This window comes from Nuphar pumila, chromosome 13, assembly GCF_984573655.1.
Source record: "Nuphar pumila chromosome 13, dmNupPumi1.hap1.1, whole genome shotgun sequence".
NCBI lineage: Eukaryota > Viridiplantae > Streptophyta > Magnoliopsida > Nymphaeales > Nymphaeaceae > Nuphar > Nuphar pumila.
Genome location: NC_143261.1, coordinates 22542858 through 22570560, shown reverse-complemented (window position 1 = coordinate 22570560; position 27703 = coordinate 22542858). Strand labels below are relative to the sequence as shown.

Sequence of the window (27703 nt, the reverse complement as noted above, 5' to 3'; positions counted from 1 at the left end):
TTTTTGAATAAAAGATTTAAAAGATAAAACACCATCACATTTTTAAAACTCAATTTCTCGCGATATTATCATGGTAATATCATGCTATTTTCAGTCACTTTTACTTTTTATAACTTTTCGCATTTTAAATATGTTTTTTTCTACTTTCTTTTAACTTTTATTTACATTTCTACAACAAATTTATTTATCTAAATCTATGTCACATGGGTGCGGGTGCGACAAGGCAAAAATGTAAAAAATATATATATATATATATATATATATATATATATATATATATATATATATATATATATATATATATATATATATATATATCAAAGTTTTAAAACCCGTGACTCGGAACTCGACTCATTCTTTATTGACTCGTGACTCGGTGGGTCAACTCGGTGACTCAGACCGGGTTTTGTTAACTTTTGATTTTAAAAGAAAAACAATATATAATTTGTCTGAAACCATGTTTTTGAGTAAACATAGTCTCCAAACGTCTGTAAGAATATAAAAACAACTGCAAAGAGCTATAGAGGTTTGCTTGAATAATTGAATTTGATATCTATACAAGCACTTTGACTAATTCATGACTTGAATTAGAGGATTTGGTCACCATGAGTTCAGTCTGCTACTACCTAAGGTTCCTAAAATGGCCAATCATATATGCTAGCTTGTTTTAAAAGTTTTAATTCCCTCCATAAATGTAAAACAGGGATATATGTGCATATTGAAAGTTTACAGAATGCCCAATATCAACATAAATAAGCAATTTTCTCATGTATAAAACTATGCAGGAAATATATTAATGGCACAACTATAAAAAGACTACTAATATTTGAATATGTACAATGCTTGTTCACATAACAAATGGATGATGAAACCTAAATGTGACTTCCCATAGGCACAGTTGACCCGCCATATATAGTGAGAATCATTTCTTTAAAATATTTTGCTAGAATAAGTTGATAACACAAGGTGAACAATAGTTCGAACAACATGGCGATTTTATTCTATGGATTTAAATGCTTTTTTATCTTTAAATGATTTTTATTTTCTTTTTTATACAAAATCTGGGGGTAACCCTTGTTAAAATATATGTACTTATATATTTCGAAACTGTAATTTGAAACTCAAAAAACAAATTTCAAACATCCCAAAACTCGCTCGAGTCAAGCCGAGTCAAGCCCGAGTCAAGCCCGAGTTTTGGCAAACCGAGTTTGCCTTGCTGGGTTGACTCGCTGGAAGGGCGAGTCGAGCCGAGTCAACGAGTTGACTCAGCGAGTTTTAAAACACTTATATATATATATATATATATATATATATATATATATATATATAAAGTTTTTGCCCTTATTGGGGGGTTCGCGGGGGGGGGGGGGGGGGGGGACGCCCCCCCCCCAGAAGAAATTTTTTCTTGGGAGGGGCTCAACCCCTCCCCTGAAATCAGAGGGAGCAGGGTGGGGGGCTTGGCCCCTTCACTGCCGAAAACAGGGAGGGGCTCGGCCCCTCCCCTGAAATCAGAGGGAGCAGGGCCCCTCCCCTGAAAACAGAGGGAGCAGGGTGGGGTGCTCGGCCCCTCCCCTGCCGACCCAACAAGAGAGGGAGCAGGGAGGGGGGCTCGGCCCCTCCCCTACCGACCCAACAAGAGAGCGAGGGGGAACAGGGAGGGGGGCTTGACCCCTCCCCTGTCGACCCAACAAGAGAGCGAGAGGGAGCAGGGAGGGTGGCTCAGCCCCTCCCTTGCCTACCCAACAAGAGAGCGAGAGGGAGCAGGGGGGCTCGGCTTCTCCCCTGCCGACCCAACATGAGAGTGAGAGGGAGCTGGGGGGCTCAACCCCTCCCTTGTCGACCCAACATGAGAGCGAGAGAGAGCGAGAGGGTACCTGCGACGAGGGAGAGGAGGAGGTGGCGTCAGGCTCCCCTGCGAGACGTCGGGAGGAGAGGAGGCGAGTGAGAGAGTGGAGCTGCGCGGGAGAGGAGAGGATTAGGGCAATTTTTTTTTGCCCTAATCCTCTTTCACAGCCCCTTTTGATCGGGCATCAGAATTTTTTTTTACGTTAAAAAATTGGACGAAAACAACTGTGGGTGCATTGACATCACCCAAGGTTGTGTTTACCGCACCAGGTGCCGCACGCGCACCCGCGTCACGTCGACGCGGGTGCGATACCTGCTTTGCCGAGTCCCTGTGACTTAGATCTAAATTATTCTTTACTTACTCATTTTTGCTATTTCTTATATATCTTTTCATTTTTTAGGTGCTGAGATTTTTCTGAAATTTATTAAAAAACCTATATTTTCATGAGATTATGCTTTGCTGAGATGTAGCCAAGACCATTGTTTATGACTATGATTTAGAAGAAGGCTTTTTTGGTTTCGACTTTTGACAACGGTTTTTTAGAGAGGCTATCTTCATTAAATGTCTTGAAAGCAGACTGGCAACAATGAAAAGCATTCACTCTCCCATTTTTTCCGATAAGACTCTCTCTGCGTTTTGAAGTTTAAATTCAGAGAAGGGGCAGAGTGATGGCGCCTCCACTCTCCCATTATTCCACGGAACATGCAAAGCGGACGTCCTATGATTCAATTCTCCTTATCCAAAGCTTCTTCAAGTTTGACTTTTAGAAGAAAAAAATGTTAATGTTGTCTATTGAGTGGATGGGTCTGATATTCATTGTGAGATGGGCATAAACCTTGAAATGTTCAAAGCCTTACTCTCTTTTGGGGCTAGAACTACGATGAATTGATTAGTATGTTTAAGAGGACAACATTGGATTCTAATTCATAGAAAAGTTATGCTAATCTTCATTATGATCATTCCATAAGCACTTGAGAAGTAGGTAAATGAGGGATAACTTGGATTTTAATTGATGGAAGACTTGTGCTAATCCTCATCATGATCATTCCATAAGCACATGAGAAGTAGGTAATCAAATTGATGTTAGTTAGTGCCTTTTCATTTTTAAGGGAAAAAGTTTATTACTGAAGTAGAGTATGTTATGTGTGTCTTGAATTCCTGGCCTGCTTTGTTTCATGACCCTATCTGATTGATGAAACTTGGAAGGGGAAATTTCATTAAGGTTTGTGGTGGTAGCGGAGAACTTGTAATCTTTATACATGAGCCGATTAGGGTTTTCCTTTTTTTTTTCTTTTTATGAGAGCGCTGCGTCTTTTAGAGAGGCTATTTGTTTTGGCTCTTTCAGGTATATTGGGCTTTAAGGTTTTCTTGAGAGTTTTGTCTCCATGGTTGTACTCTTCTATTGTTGATAATGGATTTCTTGCTCCTCCTTCGCCCATGGATGTAGGCTAAAGGCTGAACCATGTATATCTAGTGTTTCTCTTATCAATATCTCCATGTTCTACTTCATTATTTTGGTTCTTTGCAACAGAGTTTTACATTTAAACAAACATAGGCTATTGGTTTATTTTATTATCATTAGTTTAAATGTTTATTTTATTCTTATGTATAGAATTTCTAATTCTTTGCTTTGTTGTCTTTTATAGTTTTAAATTACCATTTTCTCAAATTCTTTTAAGCCTTAATGTCTTCTCAGCTCATCTATTTTTTGTGGCGACTGATTTTTTTAGTCCAATCTGAATGACTGCTCGATTTATGATCTGATTTAACCCTCTTTGAGCTTTGGAACATTCTTTTTTAGTTCAAATGATCACACCTACTGCAATAGCCCCCCTTGCACAGTTTACAACATGATCCATGAGAATATTGTTTGAATGTCAATGAACTTTGTAAATTAACACCATAATGGTACATGTGCTATCCTACTAATACTGTGAACACTTCTTTGCCCAATGGAACATAATGAGAACATAATGGAAGTTGCCGGTGTATTTGCACTATTAAATGACCATTCAAATATGAATAATGATTGGGAAAGAGCCACAGAAAAAATGTGCTTGGATGAACTTTTTGCATGTTAGAAAACCCTATAGAGAGTGGTGGGCGTGGGATGTTAGCTTATAGCTTAGGGTGAGAAGATAGGGTAATAAAAGTGTACAGGACATGTACTGTTGAATAACAAGCCTTCCATTGTCCATCTATAGAGAATTTGTGTTCTTGGGAGCTCTTGATGATTGAATAAACCAAGGTCCTTGACTACATTTTATAGAGGTGCAAAAGTATGTCTCATGGGGTTGTCTGCAGCTGGATAACCATCATTTAAAATCGTCTTTATATTCGATTTGTGGTGTTTTTAATCATAGTTGGCAAACTCATGACTCGGGCTCAGATCAGACCCCTACCGGGTCACCGGGTTGACTCGGTGACTTGGATGAGTCAGGACTATATTTTATACTGTAAGCACATGTCAAAGACATGAAAATAACTAAACTTTAAGCTAATATGTCAATAGATAAGTTACAAAAACATATAATTATACATGATTATTAACTTTTTTTATTGAACAATATTAGATTCTTCATAAAAAGTGACTTTATATAAGAATTATGCATTAAAATAATAAAATACGTGATAAATATATTTAATTGGTTGGATCGGCAGTCCTTAATCGTGACCCAGTTGGGGTCCGATCTGGGTCGACTCGGGCGATTCTCAAGTCGACTCGCAGGGTTTACCAACTATGTTTTTAATGATCACTACTCTATTAACTGCCATTTCTGTATTTATTATTGCCTTTATAGCTGCTCCTTGAGTAGATATCTATGGTATAAATGAACCTATTTCTTTGAGAATATCATGAATGTTTTTTTTGGTTCTCCACTGCATGCTAATATATCACGCATGTTTTGGTGGGTCATTGTGTTAAAATATATATATGTATGTAATGAAGTATGCAGAATTACAAAAGCAAAGTGCAAAAGCACATAAGTCCAAGAGTGGACAATTACAGAAAAGATAGACAAGCGCAAAGGTGCATAGACAAAAGTCCACTAAGGACAATACAAAGAGCCAATTAAAAATAGAATATTATTGAAATTGAGCTTGGAAAGCAATGAAGAGTATGAGGGGAATTCTCCCCCTATTTATATAAAAAAAACAAGAGGGAGACCATTGGGAGCTCTCCTTCATAGAGACATTGGGGAGCTCCCAACGGTCATATTTATGACCGTTGGGCCCCCCAATGATTTTATGAAGTGGGGCCTCAATGACATGATAAAAAAGAAAAGAAAAAAAAGAAAATGAAAAAAATAGTTGCTTCTAATAAAAAATTATAATTACATGCAAAAAGACAAAAATGCTCCTATTGGGCAAATAGTTACAATACAGCCTTATATATAAACATATATGAATATGTATATATATACATACATATATATTTTAATACTCTCCCTCAAACTTTACAAAAAAATGACTGAAAGTTTGCTAAGGAGAGAGAAATCGAGGAGCATAAAGAGCTTTGGTGAAGAAATCCACCAACTAGTACTCCGATGTGACATACAACAATGTAATAGTTCCTCTCAGATATTCATCACAAACATAGTGACAATGCATTTCAATATGTTTGGTTCGCTTATAGAAGGTGTGGTTGCTCGCAATGTAGATTATATTTTTATTGTCACAACATATCTTCGAAGGTGTTGAGATGATCATTCCCATATCACTGAGAAGACTTTTAACCCACACAAGCTCCATTGTTTTCGTAGCCATTGCACAATATTCAGCTTTAGTTGAGGATAAAGATACTTTTTGTTGTTTCTTACACCTCCAAGAGATCAACAAATCCCTTAAAAAAATATAAAAACTAGTAGTTGAGATTCTATCATTTGGGTTACCATCCCAGTCAACATCAGAATAAGCAGTTAGATCTAAAGATGATGAAAAGGATAAAAAAATTTCTTTTGAAATGATGTTTTTAATATATCGTACAATCTTCATAACTGCCGCCATGTGCACTGTGGTAGGGGCATGTTGAAACTGACTTGCTGCATGAATAATATGAACGATATCAGGTGTGTGATGGAGTGATAAGTAAGAGATCCAATCAATTGACAATATGGAGTAGGATCTTTAAACAATACGCCATTTTAAAGTCTTAATTTTGCATTTATGATTTCTAGGGTCTCCACCTTTTCATCTGAACTCTTAACCTAACACATATGTCAGCAACTAATTTCATTTGAGAGAGAATATATCCTCTAGGGGAGTAGGCAACCTCAATTCCTAAAATGTATCTCAAAAAACCCAAGTCATACATATCAAAAGTTTTCTTTAAAATTGATTTAATAATAACACCTTTGTCATTTTCTGTGATGATCATATCATCAACATACAAAAGAAGAATCACAATTGTAGTACCTGTTTTCTTGACAAAGAGAGCAGTGTCAGTACAATAAGAGATAAATCCTAAATTAATCAAAACATTATTAAATTTATCATAACACGCCTTAGGAGTTTGTTTAAGACCGTACAAGTTCTTTTTTAAGTTTTAAATTTTTTTCATTTAAACTAACCCTTGGAGGAGGTTCCATGTAAACTTCCTCACAAAGTTCTCAATTTAAAAAGGCATTCTTAACATCTAATTGAAAAATATGCCATTTTTTAATAGAGACAATGGCAATGAGAGCTCGAACACTAGTCATTCTTGCCACATGAGCAAAGGTTTTCTCATAATCTATTCCATATTCTTGGGTATACCCTTTGCCGTCTAACCTTGCTTTATATCTTTTTAATGATCCATCACTTTTGGTTTGACTTTAAACATCCATCTACATCCTATAGGTTTCTTGCTTAAAGGAGGATCAACTATTTTCCATGTGTTGGCTTTTCTAAGAGAATTGTGTTCTATTTCAATTGCTTTATTCCAATGAGGGTATTGTTTGACATTATTATATTGAGATGGTTCATAATAAGAGTGAAGAGTTATTAAACATGATATAAAGTTTACAGAAAATGAGTTATATGATATAAATCTACTTGGAGCACTGGAGATTCGATTTGATCTCTTAAGTTGACATTCTTCTAAAGGTATGTTTTGAGAGAACTTGTCAAGGGCACATGGGTGATTACCTTCACCCCGTCTAGTATACACATGCATATCGTTCGATACATTTTCATTCAAACTTTTATGTTGATGACTATCAACAATCAGATGCTCAAGACTAGAGTTATTGTCAAAAGAATCAAACACCTTAATAGAGTTAGACTTATCACGTCTTTGGAAATAGATCAAATAGAAATGAGTAATCAATTTCTTCTTTAGGTTCTTTGCTATCAAACCCATTTTCATTTTCAAGAAAGGTGATATCTTTTGAAACATATAGTTTGTTATTTATTGAATTAAAACATCGGTACCCTTTTTTGATTTTCTCCGTAGCCCAATAAAACATATTCAATGGCTTTTGGGGATAGTTTTTCATTTTTATGAGTGAACGCGTAACACTTACAACAAAAAATTCTTAATCTTTTAAAATCAGGTGTCATTTTAAAAAGTTTTTCAAATGGAGAAACATTTTGTAATAAAGACAAAGGAGTTCTATTTATTAAGTATGTTGAGGATAAAACGACTTCGACCCAAAAAATTTATGGAATATCTTTTGAAATTAAAAGAGTCCTAGTGGTTTCTATTATATGTCTATGCTTTCTTTTCGTTAACTCGTTTTGTTGCGGAGTTTTAGGGCAAGATCTCTGATGACAAAATCCATTTTGTTTTAAGTAGCTTTGAAAATTATTTGACATGTACTCCCCTCTCGAATCCGATCTAAGAATAGATAAGTTGCTAAGAAATTGATTTTTAACCATTATATGAAATTTCTTAAAAAAGGAGAACACATCGGATTTATGATTCAAAAAATAAATCCATGTGTATCTAGTAAGTTCATCAATAAAAATAACATAATAAGAGTAACCTCATTTTGATATGACGAGTGAAGGACCCTATACATTCGAATGCACTAATTCAAAAGGCCGAGTAGAAATAAAGGTTCTATGAGGAAAGAGAATGACTTTCATTTTTCAAAAAATGCAATCTTTACAATATATATCTTTTTCATTACATATATTTTCCAAAAAAGGAAAGAACAACATCTTTAAAAAAGTAGGATGCCCAAGTCTCTTATGTCAAGTATTGATACAAAATGATTTGGGTGGAAGGGATAAAAAATTCATAAAGTAAAGTTGCCTCTCCTATGACCTTGCCCAACCAGCTTCCCTTAAGATCCTGCACGGTGCAATCTTTAGATGAGAAAAAAATTTTACAACCATGATCGGAAATTTGAGAGACGAAAAAAAGATTTAAATTTAATTTTATAACCACCCTTATTCTTGGAAGAAGAAATTTTTGAGAATTTTTTTAGTCAAGTGTTCCAATACTATTTATTTTTAAAGAAGTTTCATCGACCGTTGAAACATAAGATAAAGTAGAATTAGTGCAAAGTTCGGAAAGAGCATTTTTATGAGGTGTCATGTGAAAAGAAGCACCCGAGTCAAGAATCCACATACTTGGAGAAGATAAAGAAGATGCAATGGTGGCACCCGAAGTAGAAGATGATTTGAGAAGTTGTTGAAGTACCTCTGATATTTGGTTAAGTGTATCTTTAATATCTCATTCATTTTTGCTTGCTTTTTTCTTTCTTAGGTGTGATTTCTCCAACGAAAGCGATTTTGCCTTTAAGCTTTGGTTATACCAGTCTAATGTGTCATGATTCATTACAATGGTGGCAAATAACACTCTTTCTATATCCACTATTATAGCTGAACCTGTTATTATAGTTATTTTGTCTTAAAAAGTGGGGGGCTTATAGGCCTTTACATTAGAACATAGCCTAGTAAAGGCCAAAACATTATCATTCTTATTAGTCATGCTAAGGCGAGTTTCTTCTTGACATACCTCGGCAAGAGCATCTTCGAGAGATATAACTTTGGTTCTATGAAGAAGAGAAGACCTCACTTGTTCAAATTCCGGTCTTAGACCATGAAGAAATTTAAAAAAGTGTTCTCAATTTGCTCTCTTCTAACCTCAATATTTTCGGAAGCCACCCATTTAGGCTCAAGAAGTGCTAATTCATCTCAAAGAGGGAACAAAATACTAAAATAATTTCGGATGTCTCCTTGCTTAGTGGATCTAATCTTGTCTTGACAAAAATATTGTTTAGCAAGATCCTTTTGGTATACATACCTTTAAAAAAGAACCAAACTCCATTGACTCTTATAAATTTAGCAATATTGACCCATATTTTTATGTCAATATTATTCATAAATTATGCCAAAATTTTGCAAAGGTTGTTTTCTCAATCCTCTACCTTTATTTGATGTTCATTGATGATTTTAACACAATTATCTCCAACAAGAGATTTTTCAACACCTTCTTCGACCTTGGTGACAGCCAACATCAAAACTTAGTCATACCTTATGAATATGAACCAATATGAGAATTTCGTCGGGGCGTTCCCTACTAAGCGACGCGCTGTACTCTATAGGCTCGGAGGCAGTGATAAATGGGCAAGAGTTGCTAGGTCGTCTCCCGGAAGCGACGCGTCACACCGGCGCCCGGGTGTGGTGTCAAATAGGCAAGGGTTCCCTCACTTTGTTGGACGGGTGGGGGTAAAGAAGTTAGTCAAAGACTATAAAATTAGGTTAGCCACTTGGAACATAGGGTCTTTAACTGGTAAGTTGGTAGAGTTAGTAGATGTTATATATAGGAGAAAGATTGATATTTTATGTCTACAAGAGACCAAATGGGTAGGTGAGAAAGCAAAAGTGATAGAACCTTGGGGATATAAGATTTGGTATACAGGAATAAATAGGAATAGGAATGGAGTAGGGATTGTTATGAGTCGTGAGTTTATAGATAATGTAGTTGAGGTCCGTAGGAAGGGTGATAGGATTTTACTTATTAAATTAGTATTAGGTACGGATATTATTAATATTATTAGTGTTTATGCACCTCAAGTAGGTTTAGATGATTCCATTAAGCGTCAATTTTGGGAAGATTTAGATGGAGTAGTACAAGGGATATCTTATGGAGAAAGGCTTTTCATCGGCGGTGACCTTAATGGGCATGTATGCATTAGTAGGGATGGATTTGAGAGTATCCATGGAGGCTATGGTATAGGAGAAAGAAACGAAAGTGGAGAAAGAATTTTAGATTTTGGTTTGTCCTATGATATGATCTTAGCAAACACTTGGTTTAGGAAGAGGGAGTCTCACCTAGTAATATTTAAAAGTGGGGTTAATACGAGTCAGATAAATTTTTTCTACTTAGAAAGAGAGATAGTGGTTGTTGCATCGATTGTAAGGTTATACCGGGAGAAAGTGTAGCTACACAACATAGAGTCTTAATTTTAGATCTTAGAATTAGACAATGCCGCAAAAGGGATAAACATATGATAGATCCTAGAATTAAGTGGTGGCCACTGAAAGGAGCTAAACAAGGAATGTTTGTAGAGCGGGTAGTTAAGGAAGTTGATTGGTGTCTCGAGGAAGATTCAGAATCAATGTGGAATAAGATAGCGGGTGGCATGAGAAAGGTGGCTAAGGAGGTATTGGGTGAGTCTAAAGGCGGTGCACCGCTAGGTAAGTATACATCTTGGTGGAACAAGGATGTCAAATTAGCTATTAAGGTTAAAAGAGAGTGTTATAGAAATCTAAGTAAGAGTCGTGATAATGAGAATTTGGAGAAGGATATGATAGCAAAGAAGAAAGCTAAAAAAGTAGTTCGGAACGCGAGGGATAAGGTATATAAGGAGGTTTATGACAAGTTGGATACCAAAGAGGGCGAGAAGTATATTTATAGGCTTGCAAAGATGAGAGATAGGAAATCGAGGGATCTGGGTATGGTTAGATATATCAAAGATGAAACGCAAAGGGTTTTAGTCAAAGATGAGGAGATTAAGGAGAGATGGAAAGATTATTTTGATAAGCTATTTAATGAAAGTCATGCTTAGGATCTGAGAGACTTCTCCATTCCTTTTCATGAGATGAATCATGACTTCATGCACAAGATTCAAAAGAAAGAAATTGCAGAGGCTTTGAAGAAAATGAAATCAAGAAGGGCAGTTGACCCAGATGGTATTCCTGTCGAGGCTTGGAAATGCTTGGGAGAGAAAGGTTTAGAATGGTTGACAAATCTTTTTAACAAGATTTGACGGAAAAATAAGATGCCTAATGAGTGGAGGAAGAGTACTTTGATGCCTCTATATAAGAATAAGGGTGATATACAAGATTGCACAAACTATCGTGGTATAAAACTCATGAGTCATACTATGAAACTTTGAGAGAGGGTGATTGAGTCTAGGTTGAGGAAGGTTGTCATGATATCGGAGAATCAATTTGGTTTTATGCCTGGAAGATCAACTATGGAAGCTATACATCTTCTTAGACAACTTATTGAGAGAAATAGAGAGAGGAACAAAGATTTGCATATGGTTTTTATTGATTTGGAGAAGGCATACGATAGAGTACCTAGGGACGTTCTCTGGTAGACAATGATGAAGAAAGGTGTTTCTCTCAAGTACATTAGTATAATTAAGGATATGTATGAAGGAGTAGTAACCAATGTCCGCACTTGTGGAGGGGTGACAACCAATTTTCCCATAACGGTTGGGTTACATCAAGGATCTGCTTTAAGCCCTTTCCTATTTGCTATAGTGATGGATGAGCTTACGAGACCAATTCAAGAAAATGTGCCGTGGTGTATGTTGTTTGCTGATGATATTGTTTTGATTGATGAGTCTAGAGTTGGGGTTAATGCTAAGTTAGAATTATGGAGACAGACATTGGAGGCAAGAGGTTTTAAGTTGAGTAAGACAAAATACATGGAATGTCGACTTAGTAAGCGACGAAGTAGTGATGGGAGTGTAGTGAAGCTTGGTGAGCAAGAAATACCGGTGGATGATTGTTTCAAATATTTGGGATCTATGATTCAAAAGTATGTAGAAATTGATGGAGATGTAAATCATAGGATAAAGGTTGGGTGAATGAAATGGAAGAGTGCAACTGGATGTTGTGCGATCATAGAATGCCATTGCGGTTGAAGGGAAAGTTTTATAGGACGACTATTAGACCTGCTTTACTATATGGTACAGAATGTTGGGCTGCCAAGAGACATCATATTCAAAAAATGAGTATAGCTGAGATGCGTATGCTGAGATGGATGTGTGGAAATACAATAAAAGATAAGATTCAGAACGAGGAGATACGTAAGAAGGTAGGCGTTGCACCCATGGAAAATAAGATGAGAGAGAATTGTTTACGGTGGTTTGGACATATTCGGCGAAGGCCTAATGATGCTCTAGTTAGAAGGATGGAGAAATGGGAAAATATATTAGTTAAAAGAGGTCGGGGTAGGCCTAGGAAGACATGGATGAAGGTGATAGGAAAGGATATGAATGCTTTGAACCTCACCGAGGACATGGCATTGGATAGAAATGATTGGAGGAGAAGGATTCATGTGGAAGACCCAGAATGATTTTCTTTTTTGGTTCATATCGCCGACCCCAATTGTTTTGGGATGAAGGCGTAGTTGTTGTTGTTCTTCGACCTTGGTGAGTTTTAACGATGGTTCAAAAGAAGTTCCCATCACAAAGCCCCAAAGTTTCGTTCCTCTAAGATGATTTTTTATAGTCGAAGCCCACATCAAGTAGTTGGATCCATTGAATTTGAATGAGCGTTTCATTCTTGATTCATGTTCCTTAATGCAAAAGAGATAGATAAAGAAGAAGAAAGGGATATGCACCTTTCTTATGATCTTCAATCACCACAAGACTTCCAAGATCAAGAGAACCCAATGGGCTTTGATACCATGTAATGAAGTATGCAGAACTACAAAAGCAAAGTGCAAAAGCACATATAAGTCCAAGAGTGGACAATTACAAAGAAGATGGACATACAAAAGACCACTGAGGGACAATGCAAAGAGCCAATTAAAAATAGAATATTATTGAAAATGAGCTTGGAAAGCAATGAAGAATATAGGGGGAACTCTCCCTTATTTATATACAAAAAACAAGAGGGAGACCATTGGGAGCTCCCCTTCGTAGAATCATTGGGGAGCTCCTAGCAGTCTTATTTTTGACCGTTGGGGCTCCCAATGACTCTATGAAGAGGGGCCCCCAATGACATGATAAAAACAATAAAAAATAAAAAGAAAAAATAAGAAAATGAAAAAATAGTTGTTTCTAATAAACAACTATAATTACATACAAAAAGACAAAAATGCCCCTATTGGGCAAACTGTTACAATACAGATATATATATATATATATATATATATATATATATATATATATATATATATATATATATATATATATATATTAACACATTGGTCCTATTTGTGAAAATTTTCAGGAAAATTGAAAGATCATTTTATAAAGTGAAAATCCATCATAAGGGCTTTGAAGCTATGAAATTAGATAGGTATGAAATGGTTGGGTCCCATAGACCCAAAAAATCAACTTGGTTCAATGTGGGCTGTGTTGGACAACAAATTCTGTTAGAAGTGTGGGTTGATACTGCATGATAAGCCATTATATCTTGTCCAGTAATGGAATAATTGAATATCTTACACCTATTAGATAGTTGTTATTTGAGTTCATGATGTTTGTTGATTGAAAAACATGTTATATGTAAAACTAAAAGGTTGCTGGTTATGTGCCTTTATCAGGAGTATTTGTAAGTCTATATCATGCATCTCTTAGGCCTGTGTTTCTACAGGAGTTTGGGTTATAGCCTGGTAACTAAATGGTAAACACTTAGAATAGTGATAAATGGTAAACACTTAGAATAGTGAAGACAGCATCCCAGTTACATTAGTTGTATCAAGATAATCTTTTGACCTACTTTGTATTGATATTGGTTGATCTATCCCTCTAGTGAACCATATGAATGCCTTTTTGCTTTGAACTTATGCTGTCAATGTTGTATGTAAATCAATTCCCATATATACATGCATCTCATTCAAGCTGATTTTGCCTTATCATTGTATTGGTATTCGTTGTTCATATATATATATTCTGATGGAAACTTTGCCAGAGATTATATTGTGACAGGGGTTACCAAAAGACGTTCTTGAATCTTAACCATATTTATTGTCTGGCCAGTTTTGGTTTTATTTTTCCTGTGTATGTTTATGGATCTATCACAGTTTCACTCTGCTAATTTGACATTTAATATTTTCTTCGAGTTTATGATAATTAATTCCTTAAAGATGCCTCCTGTATTTTTCTTAATGAAAGAAAAAGAGAATGCCAAAAGTGTACTTCATGAGTTAGTGAAGAAAGCTTATTTGATTTGTCAGGGTGCACACTTGATAGCATGTGTGTTGTTTCTCTCTTGTTGGATATCATTATAATTGCACATGCACACATTTATATTGGTTCATTATCTTATTGTAGTTGTCATATACTTTTGCAGCCTGAAGTAGATTTTGATGATAAAAGTAGCTGGGAGTATTTATTTAAGGAGTACTGGTCAGATGTCAAGCGAAAACTATCTTTGACTCCTGAAGAGATTATTCATGCCAGCCATCCATGGAAGGGATCAGAAGCTCCTTCCCATACTATGTCTTCACCTGATGAGTTATACAGTGCTCACAATGATCTGATTTCTGGTCCTGATAAATCTTCAGGGCACCTCAAAAAGGTCAAATCTGCACCTAAGAGGCAAACAAAAAGGCAGAGGACCAATGCTGAGGAAGAGGTCACTCCAAGCATACCACATGATATACCCAGGGAAGGCGTTTCTGAACCAAATGACACCAAAGAATGGGCTTCAAAGGAGCTGTTGGATTTTGTTGAACACATGAAGGGTGGTAAATCAATCTTATCTGTGTTCGATGTTCAGTCTCTCTTAATGGATTATGTAACTAAATATAAGCTTCGTGACCCTCGTAAGAAGAGTCAGATAATTTGTGATGCAAGGCTCCAAAATCTTTTTGGGAAGGCTCGTGTTGGGCATTTTGAAATGTTAAAACTTATCGAGTCTCTCATTATTATAAAGGAGACCTCTTTTCAAGTCCCTGTGAATGAAATCCAAGGAAGAAATGTAGATGATGAGATTGCACAACTTGAGCTTGAGAAAAGTGCAGTGGGTAAGACAGGGTCAGATAAAAACCGTAGAACTAAGAAAAAGACCGAGGAAAGTATACCACAGGCTAATCTAAACAATTATGCAGCAGTGGATGTGCACAACGTAAACTTAATTTACTTGAAACGGAACTTGATGGAGGATTTGCTTGATGATCTGGAGAAATTTCCAGACAGAGTTGTTGGTTCGTTTGTGAGAATCAGGATTTCTGGTTCGGGTAATAAGCAAGACATGTACAGGCTTGTACAAGTTGTAGGTAATCTTTCTTTCATAGTCAGTGGATGTTTGAACTTTATCATTTATTGATTATCCATGTAATCATTGTTTTGTGTAGTTAAAGAGAACACGGCATAATTGCTGATGCTGTTGCTACAGGTACTAGCAAGGCTCCAGAAGCATACAAAACTGGCAAGAAATCAACTGATGTTATGCTGGAGATACTAAATTTGAATAAAACAGAAGCCATAACAATTGATTCTATTTCAAATCAAGAGTTCTCTGAGGTAAAGGAAAGTTGTTTTTGTCTTAAGATATATTGTCTACTCTCTCTCTCTCTCTCTCTCTTTCAGGTCAGTTCCTGATGAGATTTTCTGTATCATTACAAGTTTGCTTTTGTTCCTATTCCTTCTTTATATTTAATGATGGGAAACCCTGGTTCAAGTAGTGGCCGCTCGGGACAGATTGTGCCGTCATACGGCCCATCAAGCAGTCAAAACCCCTCGGCTGCCCCTTGCCCATTAGGGAGCCTGCTGCTTCAGCCTTAATGCAAAGTACTGTTTATATATATATATATATATATCAGGGGTATTTTGGTCATTTTATATGTAATAAATACATTCCAATAGGGACTGTATTGTCCTTTGTTTTTTTATTTCTTTTTTATTTTTTAAATGTAATCAGTTTTGGACTGTTGGGAAGCAGTCCAACTAGTCATTGGACTGCTCCCAACAGTCATATTTCTGACAGTTGGAGGCAGTCCAACGACTGTTGGACTGCCTCCCTTTTCCTCCTTTTTGGCTGCATATACAGCTTTATAAATAGAGCTCCTTGTAAGATGCTTATGTATGCTTTTAAGCATATTTGTTGAGAATATAAAGAACATTCATTTTTACATTGTGTTCTTGTGAAGTGTGTGTTTTTATCTCTTTTATGAGATTGTATTCAGTTCATTAAAGACCATATTGTGGTTATGCACTTGTGTAGCCCTTTGTTGGCATTGTGATTGTGCACATCTTGTTTTATTTCAAGTACATGCACCCCAAATATCATATTCTTGATGACCTTGAACTTGGACCCTTTAAGCTGGCCCACCTGGCCGGGTGGCATTTTTTTTTTCTTGTTGAAAACAATTTTATTTTTATTTCTTTTACATCTGTTCTTTTTCGTAGTACATAAATGATTTTGCATGTGCTTTTGTTTACCTTTTTAATATATATGTATATATCTAGCTTTTTGTTTGGTTTGTTGATCACTCTTGTTAAATTATATGGAAAGTTAAGGATTTTTTTGGTAATCGATTTTCCCTAGTGCTTTCTAGTTCTTGTTTTGCCCAAACCAGTAATGATTCCTTACCACACTCACACCTAAATATACGAAACAAACACCATTCTTCTTACACGCTGTATTCTTTTATAGTTTAGATTTTAAAGTCACCAATTCTTTTCAAATTTTTTTTGAAGTCGTCAAGTGCTTGAAGAACCGTGGACACTGGGTTATGGTCTTGTCAACTAAAAAGGAAAATTCAGTGGTATTGTGGTCATAACATGCTTATCAGGCGTGTTTGGGTTGTGACCTGTGACTCACTACCCAACTTTTCAAGAAGTTATGCACACACACACAAACATGCACACACATATACACACGAGATACTGAGTTTATCTTGACATATTTGAAAGTCAAGAAAACTACTTTAATTTGTTTGTTACTCATTTGAAGATCAACACAAAAGTCACTAGACTACTCTCAATGATGAATATATATATATATATATATATATATATATTTGCTAGTCGACCTGAGCTGTCATGATGCAAGTTGTTTTGAGTTAATCTAACATCATAGATGTGCTCAGCTTGGTCGATTGGCTAGGAATTGACCCTTGGATCATATGTTTTTGATGAAAAAATTATGATTTTTCCAGTTGAGAAAATTTGATATATTTACATATGTTGAATTTTCAATCACCAGAAAAACATGCTCCAGTGTTAGCGGCAATCTAAGTGCTGATCCTACTAAATAGGGCATGTAGAAATATTATATATATGTATGTATATAGCAGAGATAATGACTACAAATTGTTGTTTAAGGTTGAGTTCGGTAGCTTAATGATGTACTCTCAACTCGATTCTGGTAGCATATTTTTTTGTTTTATTTGTATATTTTTATATTGATCAGTATGGCACTTGGAAGCAATCCTCTGAAAGAAGATGGTTTAAAAACAAGTGAATGTTTGCAATGGGCTTCTCAGTGAACCATAAAACTACTGATATTGGAGCGAAAAGACGTCCATGAACTTTTTTTTCTGATCGTAAATTTAACTTTTACCATAGTTTTGGCAATGATAGACTCTTCTATTGACAATTGGGTGTGCATGCAGGAAGAATGCAAGCGGCTACGTCAAAGCATCAAATGTGGATTCATTAGTCGAGTAACTGTGGTAAGGTTATATTTGGCTATTTTTCCATTTTTATTAAAATTTATTCCAATTTATTTGTTTTTTAATTTGTTTTTGTTTGTAGGGTGAGATTCAAGAGAAAGCGAAGGTGCTTCAGCATGTCAAAATTAACGATGTGAGAATTTTAGCTTGCTCAGTTTTGATCAGTTTCTTTCTCTTGATTCAAAAATTGGGACCATACTGCCATATTTCCTTACACCTTCCCTGGTGGCACGAGTGGATATGCTTGGACATGGAAACCGACACATACAAACCATATTTTAATAGTATTTTATTATCTTTTAATGTTTTAAGATTTTATTTCAATAAAAATGCATTTTTAACATAAAAATTAGTTTTTAACTTCTTATTGATTAAAAAAACAAAAAAACTTCTTGTCCTCGTGTCCTATTTTCGAAAAAAGTTTTCAATTTGCGAGTCGAACCTGTGTCACGCGTCCTTGTCTCGACGTGCCTTTGTGACATAGCTTTATACGTGTTCATCATGCAGTGGTTTGAAACAGAGCTATTGAGGCTGAGTCATCTTCGTGATCGAGCTAGTGAGAAAGGCCGTCGCAAAGAATATCCTTTACTAGGTTTTTTATGTTTGCAGCTGTATTTGTTGGCTTTGTAAGCATAGATAAGTTCAACATTTTTTTAGCAAGTGCATTTGAGAGCTTCGTATTATGTGTATATGTACATCCTTAAGTTACGCCCTCAAGGTGTTGAGGCATGTCCATAGTAACTACTTGGATTTTTGTCTTTGCTGCTTTGTTCGTTGGCTTTGTAAACAGAAGGTAGTTAAACATCTTTGTTGCAAGAGCATTTAATAGCTTTTGTTGGTCATGCGCATATTTAAATTTTTAGGCTCCCCCTTCAAAGTACTTCGGAGGCGTTGATGGACTCTTTGGCACCACAGAAGCACAACAGGATTATGTTGGAACTGCTATGAAGGTGAAAAAAATGAGAGATTTGTGATGCTAACAGCTGAGTGGTTGAAATTTCACATTTATCAGATTAAACTGATCTCATCAAATGTCACTACATCCCAGATTTGTTCTTGAAAGCCGCATAGCATTTGATTTAAGGAAATATTGGAGAAAAAGAATGTTCTAAACTTATATGAGAACACAATTTCTATGCATTTTAATCAGTTGATGGGGCTTGCCTTGCAAAAAAGTTAAAGAAAAAAATTTAGGAAAACATCTTATTTAATTATATGCAGTTACAGTACCTTGTTATTAGGGAAGTTAACATTGCATCCAGTAATGCTCTATTTAAAAATCGTATTAGGTTAATATGCTTGGGATGATGCCTTTTTGCTGTTCGAATTGATGGTGTCAGTTTGGTACCATCACGGGTACTGGATAAAAACATTACCTGAAGGCTGAAACCTTGTGAATGCATACGAGGATGCCAGAATTTTGTATCTGGTGCACCTACAAATACATTTTTTGTTCTTATCAACTGCATTTTACTTTTCTATTCATTATCACCTACAAATACATTGATTGTTTTGGAACATATGCCACCCTTCATAGAAATGATAAGAGTGTTGGAAACCTTTGTCGATTCTTTTTCTTGCACTGCATACCCTTGGGTATGCCCATACCTTGCATCATATGTTTGACAGCTATGTCATGCACACCCACACACACCTGCACACACACTGAAACAAACAAAAAGAACTCAATCTGTAGACAGTTCTGCTGCTCATGGCTGGAATTATGTTGCTAGTTTTGTTTTTCTTTACATTTTTGTGTTAACTACTCACTGAGATGCCCTTGTTGTCCCTTAATGACTATGATTGTCTTGTTTCCCTGTCTTCAATCCTGGTTCGATTTTGTAAAGCAGGATGATTCTTAACTTATTTTCACGCTCAGAGAATGTGTAGAAAAACTCCAGGTTCTCAGCGATCCTGGTGAACGAGTTCGGAAGCTGCAGGAAGTTCCAGAAGTGCATTCTGATCCACATATGGATCCAAATTATGAGTCTGAGGAAAAAGAGGAAGAACCAATAGATCAGAAAAGAGGTATATATGTTTTTATAGAACCTTTTTTATTCCGGTTTCCCATTACATGCTTTGTCTGTATCTTTAGTTCTCAATGTCACCTTTATTTCTTCTATAGAGAAATTTTCACGATCTAGAGACACTGGATATTCTAGAAGAGGATGGGAAGCAATCTCTCCTGGAAAGGAGGCCACCAATGATGCCCTTGAAGGTTCACGGAAAAACTCGAGTAGTTCTTGGGAAAGAAACAAGAATTCTTCTGCATGGGGGGAACCTAGAGTGGAGAAAAGCCCAAGTATCACTACTCATAACTTCCGGAGCCAAAGCAAAAGTTCATATTCTCATCATGGTGACCAATTTAGTGAGAGAACAAGCAAACCTTCATGGAATCAAGTATCTGATAGGCTGTCTTCTGGTGTTCTGCCAGAAAATCAACCGGCACCTCATACTGCTGGTGTGATAGCATCAGCTAGTGTCAGTGAGACAGACAAGATGTGGCACTATCGTGATCCATCTGGGAGAATTCAAGGGCCCTTTTCTATGGTTCAGTTGCGTAAGTGGAGTGCAACAGGTTATTTTCCTGCGGATCTGCGAATATGGAAAACATCAGAAAAGCAAGAGGATTCTATATTGCTCACTGATTCCCTGGTGGGAAAGTTTCAGAGGGAGCCATCCCAGTTGGAGCTGCAAGGAAATTATTCCCAGGCTCAGAACGTTACCAGGGCTGGTAACTGGGATATTGATCATGATTGGAGTCGGTCTGGCAATAATAATTTGACGTGGGTGGACAGTAGACAAAGTGATGGGAACTGGAAATGCAACTGGAAGGATGCAACTGGCTCTTCTAATGGCAGTGCTGAAGCAACGAGAAATGATGGATGTGGGAGCCAGTCAACTGGTTGGGCAAGTTCGTCCATGGAAGCGGTTGATCCAATACAAGGACAGGTTGCAAGTGTCTCTCGTGATTGGGATCCATCAAGGGGGTCCAATACTTGGTCAAGCCAACCTCTGGGACATAGTCCCAGGCCTTCATCATATGGAGATTATCATTTCCAGCAATCTAGAGAGAGTCAAGGCGGGGTTTCAGGTGGGAGGTGGAATCACTCTGAGAACCGCGCAAACACTTGGAACACTTCAGGATCTTTGGAGGTTCAGCCTAGTGGAACTTGGAATACAAGCCATGGTTACAATAAACATCTGGACAGTTTTGTTTCTTCACCACAATCACCGGGAGCTGGACTAAAAGTTGATACAGTAAATATATCTTCAAAGGAATGGACAGGGCCAACATCACTTGCAAGCCCTACTCCTGCAGAAAGTCAGGGTGCTTTGATCGGTGGGGGAAATGATTGGTCAGATCTGCCAACACCAACTCTGAAATCTGCTGCAGGAGGATGGTCAAATGAACAAACTTCAGAAAGCAAAACATCTTCTGCTCCACAGCTTTCTGTTGAACCAATGAACCCTGTGAATAATCTGGAACAACCTTCTGTTGCCACAACTGAGCCTACCATAACACCAGCAGCGAGGAATGAACCAACACCAACTTCAGGCACATCTACAGTCTCAGGGTGGGAATCTGCTCCTTCAATGCTTGAATCAGCTCAGGTAGAGGGTGTTTGTAGTACTGCTCAGAATTCTGTGGTCATTTCTTCTGGCTCATCTCCTGAACCTCCATCAGGTGGTGTTCATGATGCAGATAAAAATCCAGATACTGCCTCAACTGCAGTTCAATCTGTATTGTCAGCGGACTCCTGTGCTTCAAATCATAGTCTGGTGCAGTCAGTGACTGCAGATGATGCCTTTGCTGATCAAATCCCTGCTGATAACCAAGATAATGGATCATCTAATGCCTTCAGTGGGAAAGGTAGTGAGTCCGTTGAAAAAGTGCACGTTGATGGTGGTAAGGATGCTTCTTTAGCTGTTGAATTGCTCACACTGAAGTTTGATTCACATGACAATGTTAGTTCTTCAGTTACCTTTCCAGTGCCAGATGTGTCCAGCAAAAGTGATTTAACTTCTGAACATGCAGAAATGGGTTCGACTGGCTCTCTGCCTGAATTTGTGAGGACTATAGATAATTTGCTTGCTAATCAGAACGCTGGAGGTAGTCAATTCAGTCCAGTAGATGATTTAACTCCTAAACCTGGTGCAGTAGATCGTCTTAGGAATGGAGCTTTGGGTTCTGATGGTAGTCGGCCAGTTTCTGAGTTTCCTCCCAAGGTTACAGATGTGGAGAAGGTTCAAGATTCTGATGCATCAGCTCCAAGTTCTGGTTCACCTTCTCTGGTGGAAGACTCCAAGATAACCTGGTCTGAGGCACCACTTCCTGTTTCAATGAAAGGCTCCATGCAATCAGTTGATGGGGCAGTTGCCAGTGGTGTGGGTTCTGATGGTGGTCAGCCAACTTTGGAGTTTCCTCCCAAGGTTACAGATGTGGGGAAGGTTCAAGACTCTGATGCATCAGCTCCAAGTTCCGGTTCACCTCCTCTGGTGGAAGACTCCAAGAGAATGTGGTCTGAGGCTCCACTTCCTGTTTCACCGACAAGCTCCTCACAAGCAGATGGCAAGGTTGTTGATAGTGGTTTGGAAAGCAATGCTGCAGTATCTATTGCCTCATCTACAGCAGCTGCTTTTCCGGCGAGTCAGGTTTCTGGAATGATCCCCGAAGTGTTGACTGGTATTTCAACCAATAGAATTGAAGGCCCTGGGTTGTCACAAGAGCCTGATGTAACTGTCTGTCAAATTACCTTCTCCGGCAATAATCAGGTTTCACCTCAGGTCTCTAAGGGTGTTCAACTAACCAACCCTTCTTTGATCTCACAATTCCCAGATTATGTTCAAGATGCTGGTATCTCTATGGTAGTGACTGATGCAGCAGGATCAGTCTCAGTAATTTCTTCCATTGCTGCAAACAAAGGCGTACAGAATGTTTCAGCTCCTGATTCAAGTCCTTTGCTTGTTTCAGCTGAAGGAAGGGGTCCTGCTATTGGGGGATGGGGAAACATTCCCAGCACAGTTCAGAATTCTGAAGCATTGGGTGCATTGGCCCGAGACTTCCCTGTTCCAGCAACTGTGACTGCTCCATCTGATCATTGGGGCATGCCAACAAACAGAAGCAGTGGTAACAATCTTATGATGCCACCAGCAGGAGTTACTGAAAATGCTTCGAGTTGGGTTGCAAATTCAGTTCCCGGTGAAAGCGGCAGGAAGTCAACTGCTTTTGAAGGTTGGGTTGCAACTTCAAAAAATTTCTCTGTCTCAACCGATAAACAGGGCCCTCCATCATCGGATACTGCTTGGAGATCTGACGGGCGCACTGAACCTTCCGTATCTAGAGGCAGTGGTTGGGGCCAGCCTATGGAAAGTGCTAAAGTTGGATGGGGCCCGCAACCTGGAAATATGAATGCAAGATGGGGAATGGAGTCGGGAAATCAAAGAGGGGGTTGGGAGCAACAAAGGCGAGAATTGGACAGGTATTCTGGTCATGGTGATAGAGGTGGTTATGGTGGTCAAGGTCATGGCGGAAGGTCATGGAACAGGCCACCAGGCAGTGGTAGTAGCAGCAGCGGTGGTGGGCCTAGGCTACCGAGAGGGCAGACAGTGTGCAAGTTCCATGAGAATGGTTACTGTAAGAAGGGTGCGTCATGTGATTTCTTGCATCCTTGAGGCAGTGTGGATGCCCAATGGCAGGGAGTTTGTTAATGTACAGTAATTTCTTTGTTAGTGGTAGCCAGATTTTGGATTAGTGATCGCATTTCACTGTTGAGTAACACCCTAGTTCAACGGTGCAGTACAATTTTGGGGCTGTCGCTTTTATTTTTTCACCTTGTTGCCATATTTTCTGGTCTACACCTGTCATCTTTCTTTTAGAGTGTCGATTTTAAAGGGAAAATATCCTTCACATACGTCAATTTTTAAGTTACTAGGGGCACTTTGAATTCTTGATTGATAGTACATGCACTGGTGTTATCCATAATGTGCTACACTAGCTGGGATAGAGCAGTTTATTTTTAGATGCTGGTAGGAGGAAAAATGGAAAATGTGACGCCAGTTCTTACTGCAATAGCCTGATGTTTAGAATGGTTGTGCGTAGAGGACAAATTTTCCTTTATTAATCATGCAGACAGGTTTATAGAATTTGCTTGTGTGCGTGCACCTGCGCAGAGACGTGTGTGTATGTGTGTTGAGTAGCTGTAGGTTATCCACTATGTCTTGCGTTTGGAAAAATTTCATTGAGACCTACTTATTGCCTATAGTTTCGAAAAGGGACCTCTCGTTTCTGAATTTCCTGATATATATGTAGTTTTTTCTGTTGTCATGTAATGACTTGATGCTGACTATCATTGGTCTCAACCACTTCATCAGAGATAAATGTTAGCTGTTGTTTTGAACAAATTTTATAGGAACATTTTCAATAAGGTCTAGCTTTTGCCTAAAATTGCAAGGAGTGATCTTTCTTTTCTGAATTTTCAGAAAAGGGTTTAAGTTTTTTTTTAATAAATATCAAATAAGGACCTGATATACCTAGGGATGGCAGTGGATCGGGGCGGGGCAGGGGATAAGGTCTCCGCCCCCGCCCCGTCTCAAAATTCGAACCTCCATCCCCGCACGGGGATGGATTTTAACCTCCACCCCCGCCTCCATCCCTGTTTCAAGTCCTCCATCCCCGGTCTAAATGGGGGTGAGGCGGGGTGGGGCCCGTTTCCCCTCGGTCTATAGTCATCCCTTGAAGGATTGGAGACGGGGCGTAGCAGGGCAAGGCAGGGATTGTGATGGGGTGGGGCGGGGAAAAGCGTAAATCCATCCCTGCCTCCATCCCGGCACGGGGATAGATTTTAATCTTCATCCCTGCCTCCATCCCCTATTTCATGCCCTTCATCCCTGGTCCAAATGGGGCGAGGCGAGGCGGAGCCCCATTGTCCCTGGGTCCACTGCCATCCCTAGATATACCCTAGGATTACCTCAACCACTTAAGCACAGTAATTCCTTTAAATAACTGAAGTATCCTTGACCCTTCTTTTTTTCCGCTATCCGATCATGCACTTTTTTCTGAAAGGCAAGCTGGGGTTAGGCAGACCCCCACCAGTTACTATTCAAAATACCACTGGGTTTTGAACCTGCAATGTCCCCCCACAAGGAGACGTGCACTGATAGTTCTTACCAACCACGCGGGGCCCCGTTGGTCTGATCATGCGTTTTTAGTGGAGTTGAAATAGGAACTTTCCAAGGGAGGTTCCCAACGTTCTTAATTGGTACTTTTTGTATAAGTTGATTAGGTCAGGTCTGGGGAAGGGTCAGCTGGTCACTAACGTGGAATATCATGTAAAGGGTGCTTCTAAAGCAGAAATTTCCCTTTTCGTAAGAGCGTTCAGGTCAAACTTACTGTAGTTTCTTTTTTTTTTAAAGTCTAGCTGGGGTTAGGCAGACCCCCACCAGTTACACAACATACCATTGGGTTTTGAACTTGCAACGTCCCAACACATGGTGTCGTGCACTAACAGCTACTTCCAAACATGCGGAGCCCCCTTTGGTCGAACTTACTGTAGTTGATTTGCTTAACATGCTGAACAAAGCTCATCCTGTTCACAAGTATCTCTGTGGGGACAAATCTTTGTCATCGTTCAGTTAAAAACCTTTTGGGTGCTTGAGAATATAGAGTCAATGCTCGGGTCGGGCCTGCAGAAATCATATTTGAAACCCATTGGTTAGGATATAACGACTCAAATCGATCCAATTATCATAGCTGTTAGCATAAAATGCATGGTCCACACAGCCACCCATCTTGGCATTACTTGAGATGGGTGGCTTCCAGTGGCTGTTAGCGGCGCTGCATAAAAATTGCCCTCTTATCATATTCGACAAGAATATAAGGTTTAATTTGTTGTGTTGTTTTGGTAGCCAAGCTGGGGAGGAGCTCCTCTGATGTGCTTCAGAATTGAGGTCAGCAGGCCTAGGTCCAAGATCGAAGCAGGTTATATGTCCCCTCCCCCCGAACAGGGCCGGTACTCCATCTCATGTTCGGGTGTTCCCAAAGAGCACCACGTATAAGATGCAGACCGGCATGTATCCCCATGTGTGTCCACATCATATTGCATCGTAATGTGGTGCCGTCGCAAAGACTTAAGTACCCTTTACCGCCATTGTCTTCCTCTTCCTTGAACGGACATAAATGCCCTCTATCTAGAAAACTGAATCGGCGGTTCGTGAAAAGGACAAAAATGCCCTTCATCGTTATCGCGCCAAAACATTCCGCAAAGTTTGCGTATGCAGCAAGCTGTATGTTGTAGGATTTAAATAGTTCAAAACAATCCATTCTCGCCCAAAGCAGAAAACTCTATCGGAGCATTTTTTGCTTTCATCTGTGTACAACGAAGCATCATTTCCTTTGTTTCAGAGCATCCGTTTCCGTCTTACGCGCAGTCGCAGCATCGTTGCCACCTTCTGTTGCGTATTAGTTGTTAATGTTGCTTACTCTATAGTTGGAATATCCAAAATCCTATCATTTCGGTGAGTTAAGTGTAAGGTTTCGTTATTCAATCTGTAGGTTTCTTCTTATACAACGACTTGTAAGTTTGAAAAATCTTACAAAGATGTGTACTTATGAACCCAAATGTTGCGACGATTTGTAATCATGATGATCGTTTAATTTGTTGTGCAGGTTAGCAATGTCTGCGCCTCATCAGAGAAGAGATGCCCCGTCGTTCTATGGTTTGTGTATTAGAGAAGTGATCCGCCAGTCCCATCTATCTAAGGTTTTTAAAAGATACCAAAATATACTTAAGATTGAGAACGATAAAGACAAGGAAAAAGCGTTGGAATCGTATTATGCAGAGGATTATCCATCAGATATCGAGGCTGCGGACCAAAGGAAGAATGCTGAAGAACGAAAGATGCAGAAGAAGGATGACGAAGAGAAGGCAAAGCAAAGAAATACAGAGGAGAATGAAAAGAGAAGGCAGAGGAAGATGGCAGAGCAGAGGGAAAGGGAAAAAAAGAGTGCAGAGGATTGGGAAAGGTATTTTAACAAGGTACAGATTGAGTCAAGGGCGGTAATGGATAACTGGATCTTGGACAATAAAGCAATGAGAAACAATGCAAAGCTACTGAAGGAGGCGGAGGAGAGGCAAAGGCAAATGAATAAGGAGGAAGTGCAACAGAAGGAGAAGGAGGATGAGGAGAAGAAGGAAACGCAACGGAAGAAGAAGGAGGAAGAGGAACAAAAGGAAAGAGAAATGAAGAAGCAGGAGGAGGAAGTGCAGGAAAGAAGGAAACAAGACTTGAAAGAGGAAGAAAGGCGGCAGAAGGAGAAGGAGGAGGAACAGAAGGAAAGAGAAAGGAAGAAGCTAACGAACTCCGCCATCACCATTCTCGCCCAACTACGGCTGTGCAGTCGCAACATGGTGAGGAGCAGTCGGCGGAGGTGAAGTTGGCTGACGTGGAGCTGCTGGCGGTGCAGTCGTGGGCACTTAATTTGCGGTCGTCAGCGGTGGCGAGGGACGTGGTCGCCGCGCCGAGGGTGACCATCAGGAGCTCCACCACGTCCTTTTCCTCTCGCGAGGAGGAGGTTTCAGAGGAGCGGTCGTTCCGGTGAAGGGGGTTCATCTAACCCGGTTCTGTTGACGGGGGTTCATCTTCCGGTAGGCAAATTTTGTAGGACTACAAATATTGTAAATCTGTCTCCGTTGAAATATAATTTGAACATTACAACACACTCTTGTAAATCGTTGTACTGCTACATCTACGAAAACTAAATCATATAGAGACATAATTTTGTGTTGTATGCGCTTAACCAATCCTGGTAATGCTGGTCTTCGGTAATTTAAAATACTGTACAAAGAAAGATATTTGGTTGTTGTTCCGAAATCGTTGTATAGCTCGCATTCCGTGAATGAAAAGTGCGGAAATGGATTACCACGATTCCTAGTAACAAAGGCACATAATGTTCGCTCTGAACAAAGTTGTGGGTTTATATAAGACCAAAAAATATTTCTACAATAAAACCCACACGCTACGTGCTACCGTGATTTGAACTACCAGGTCCCATCGCA

At 38.7% G+C, this 27703-nt stretch overlaps 1 protein-coding gene across 1 annotated transcript in view; it reads left to right on the top strand.

Moving 5' to 3' along the window:
* The window catches only part of LOC149818073 (uncharacterized), a 35934-nt gene extending 12144 nt beyond the window's left edge, over nucleotides 1-23790 (top strand). Inside the window, exons 4-10 of the mRNA XM_089986420.1 lie at nucleotides 14318-15245; nucleotides 15365-15492; nucleotides 17586-17645; nucleotides 17728-17778; nucleotides 18153-18223; nucleotides 19519-19673; nucleotides 19771-23790. Coding sequence (XP_089842546.1) covers nucleotides 14318-15245; nucleotides 15365-15492; nucleotides 17586-17645; nucleotides 17728-17778; nucleotides 18153-18223; nucleotides 19519-19673; nucleotides 19771-23321 — 4944 coding nt within the window. The 3' untranslated portion in view covers nucleotides 23322-23790. The remainder of the gene's footprint in view (nucleotides 1-14317; nucleotides 15246-15364; nucleotides 15493-17585; nucleotides 17646-17727; nucleotides 17779-18152; nucleotides 18224-19518; nucleotides 19674-19770) is intronic.
* Nucleotides 23791-27703: the final 3913 nt, after the last annotated feature.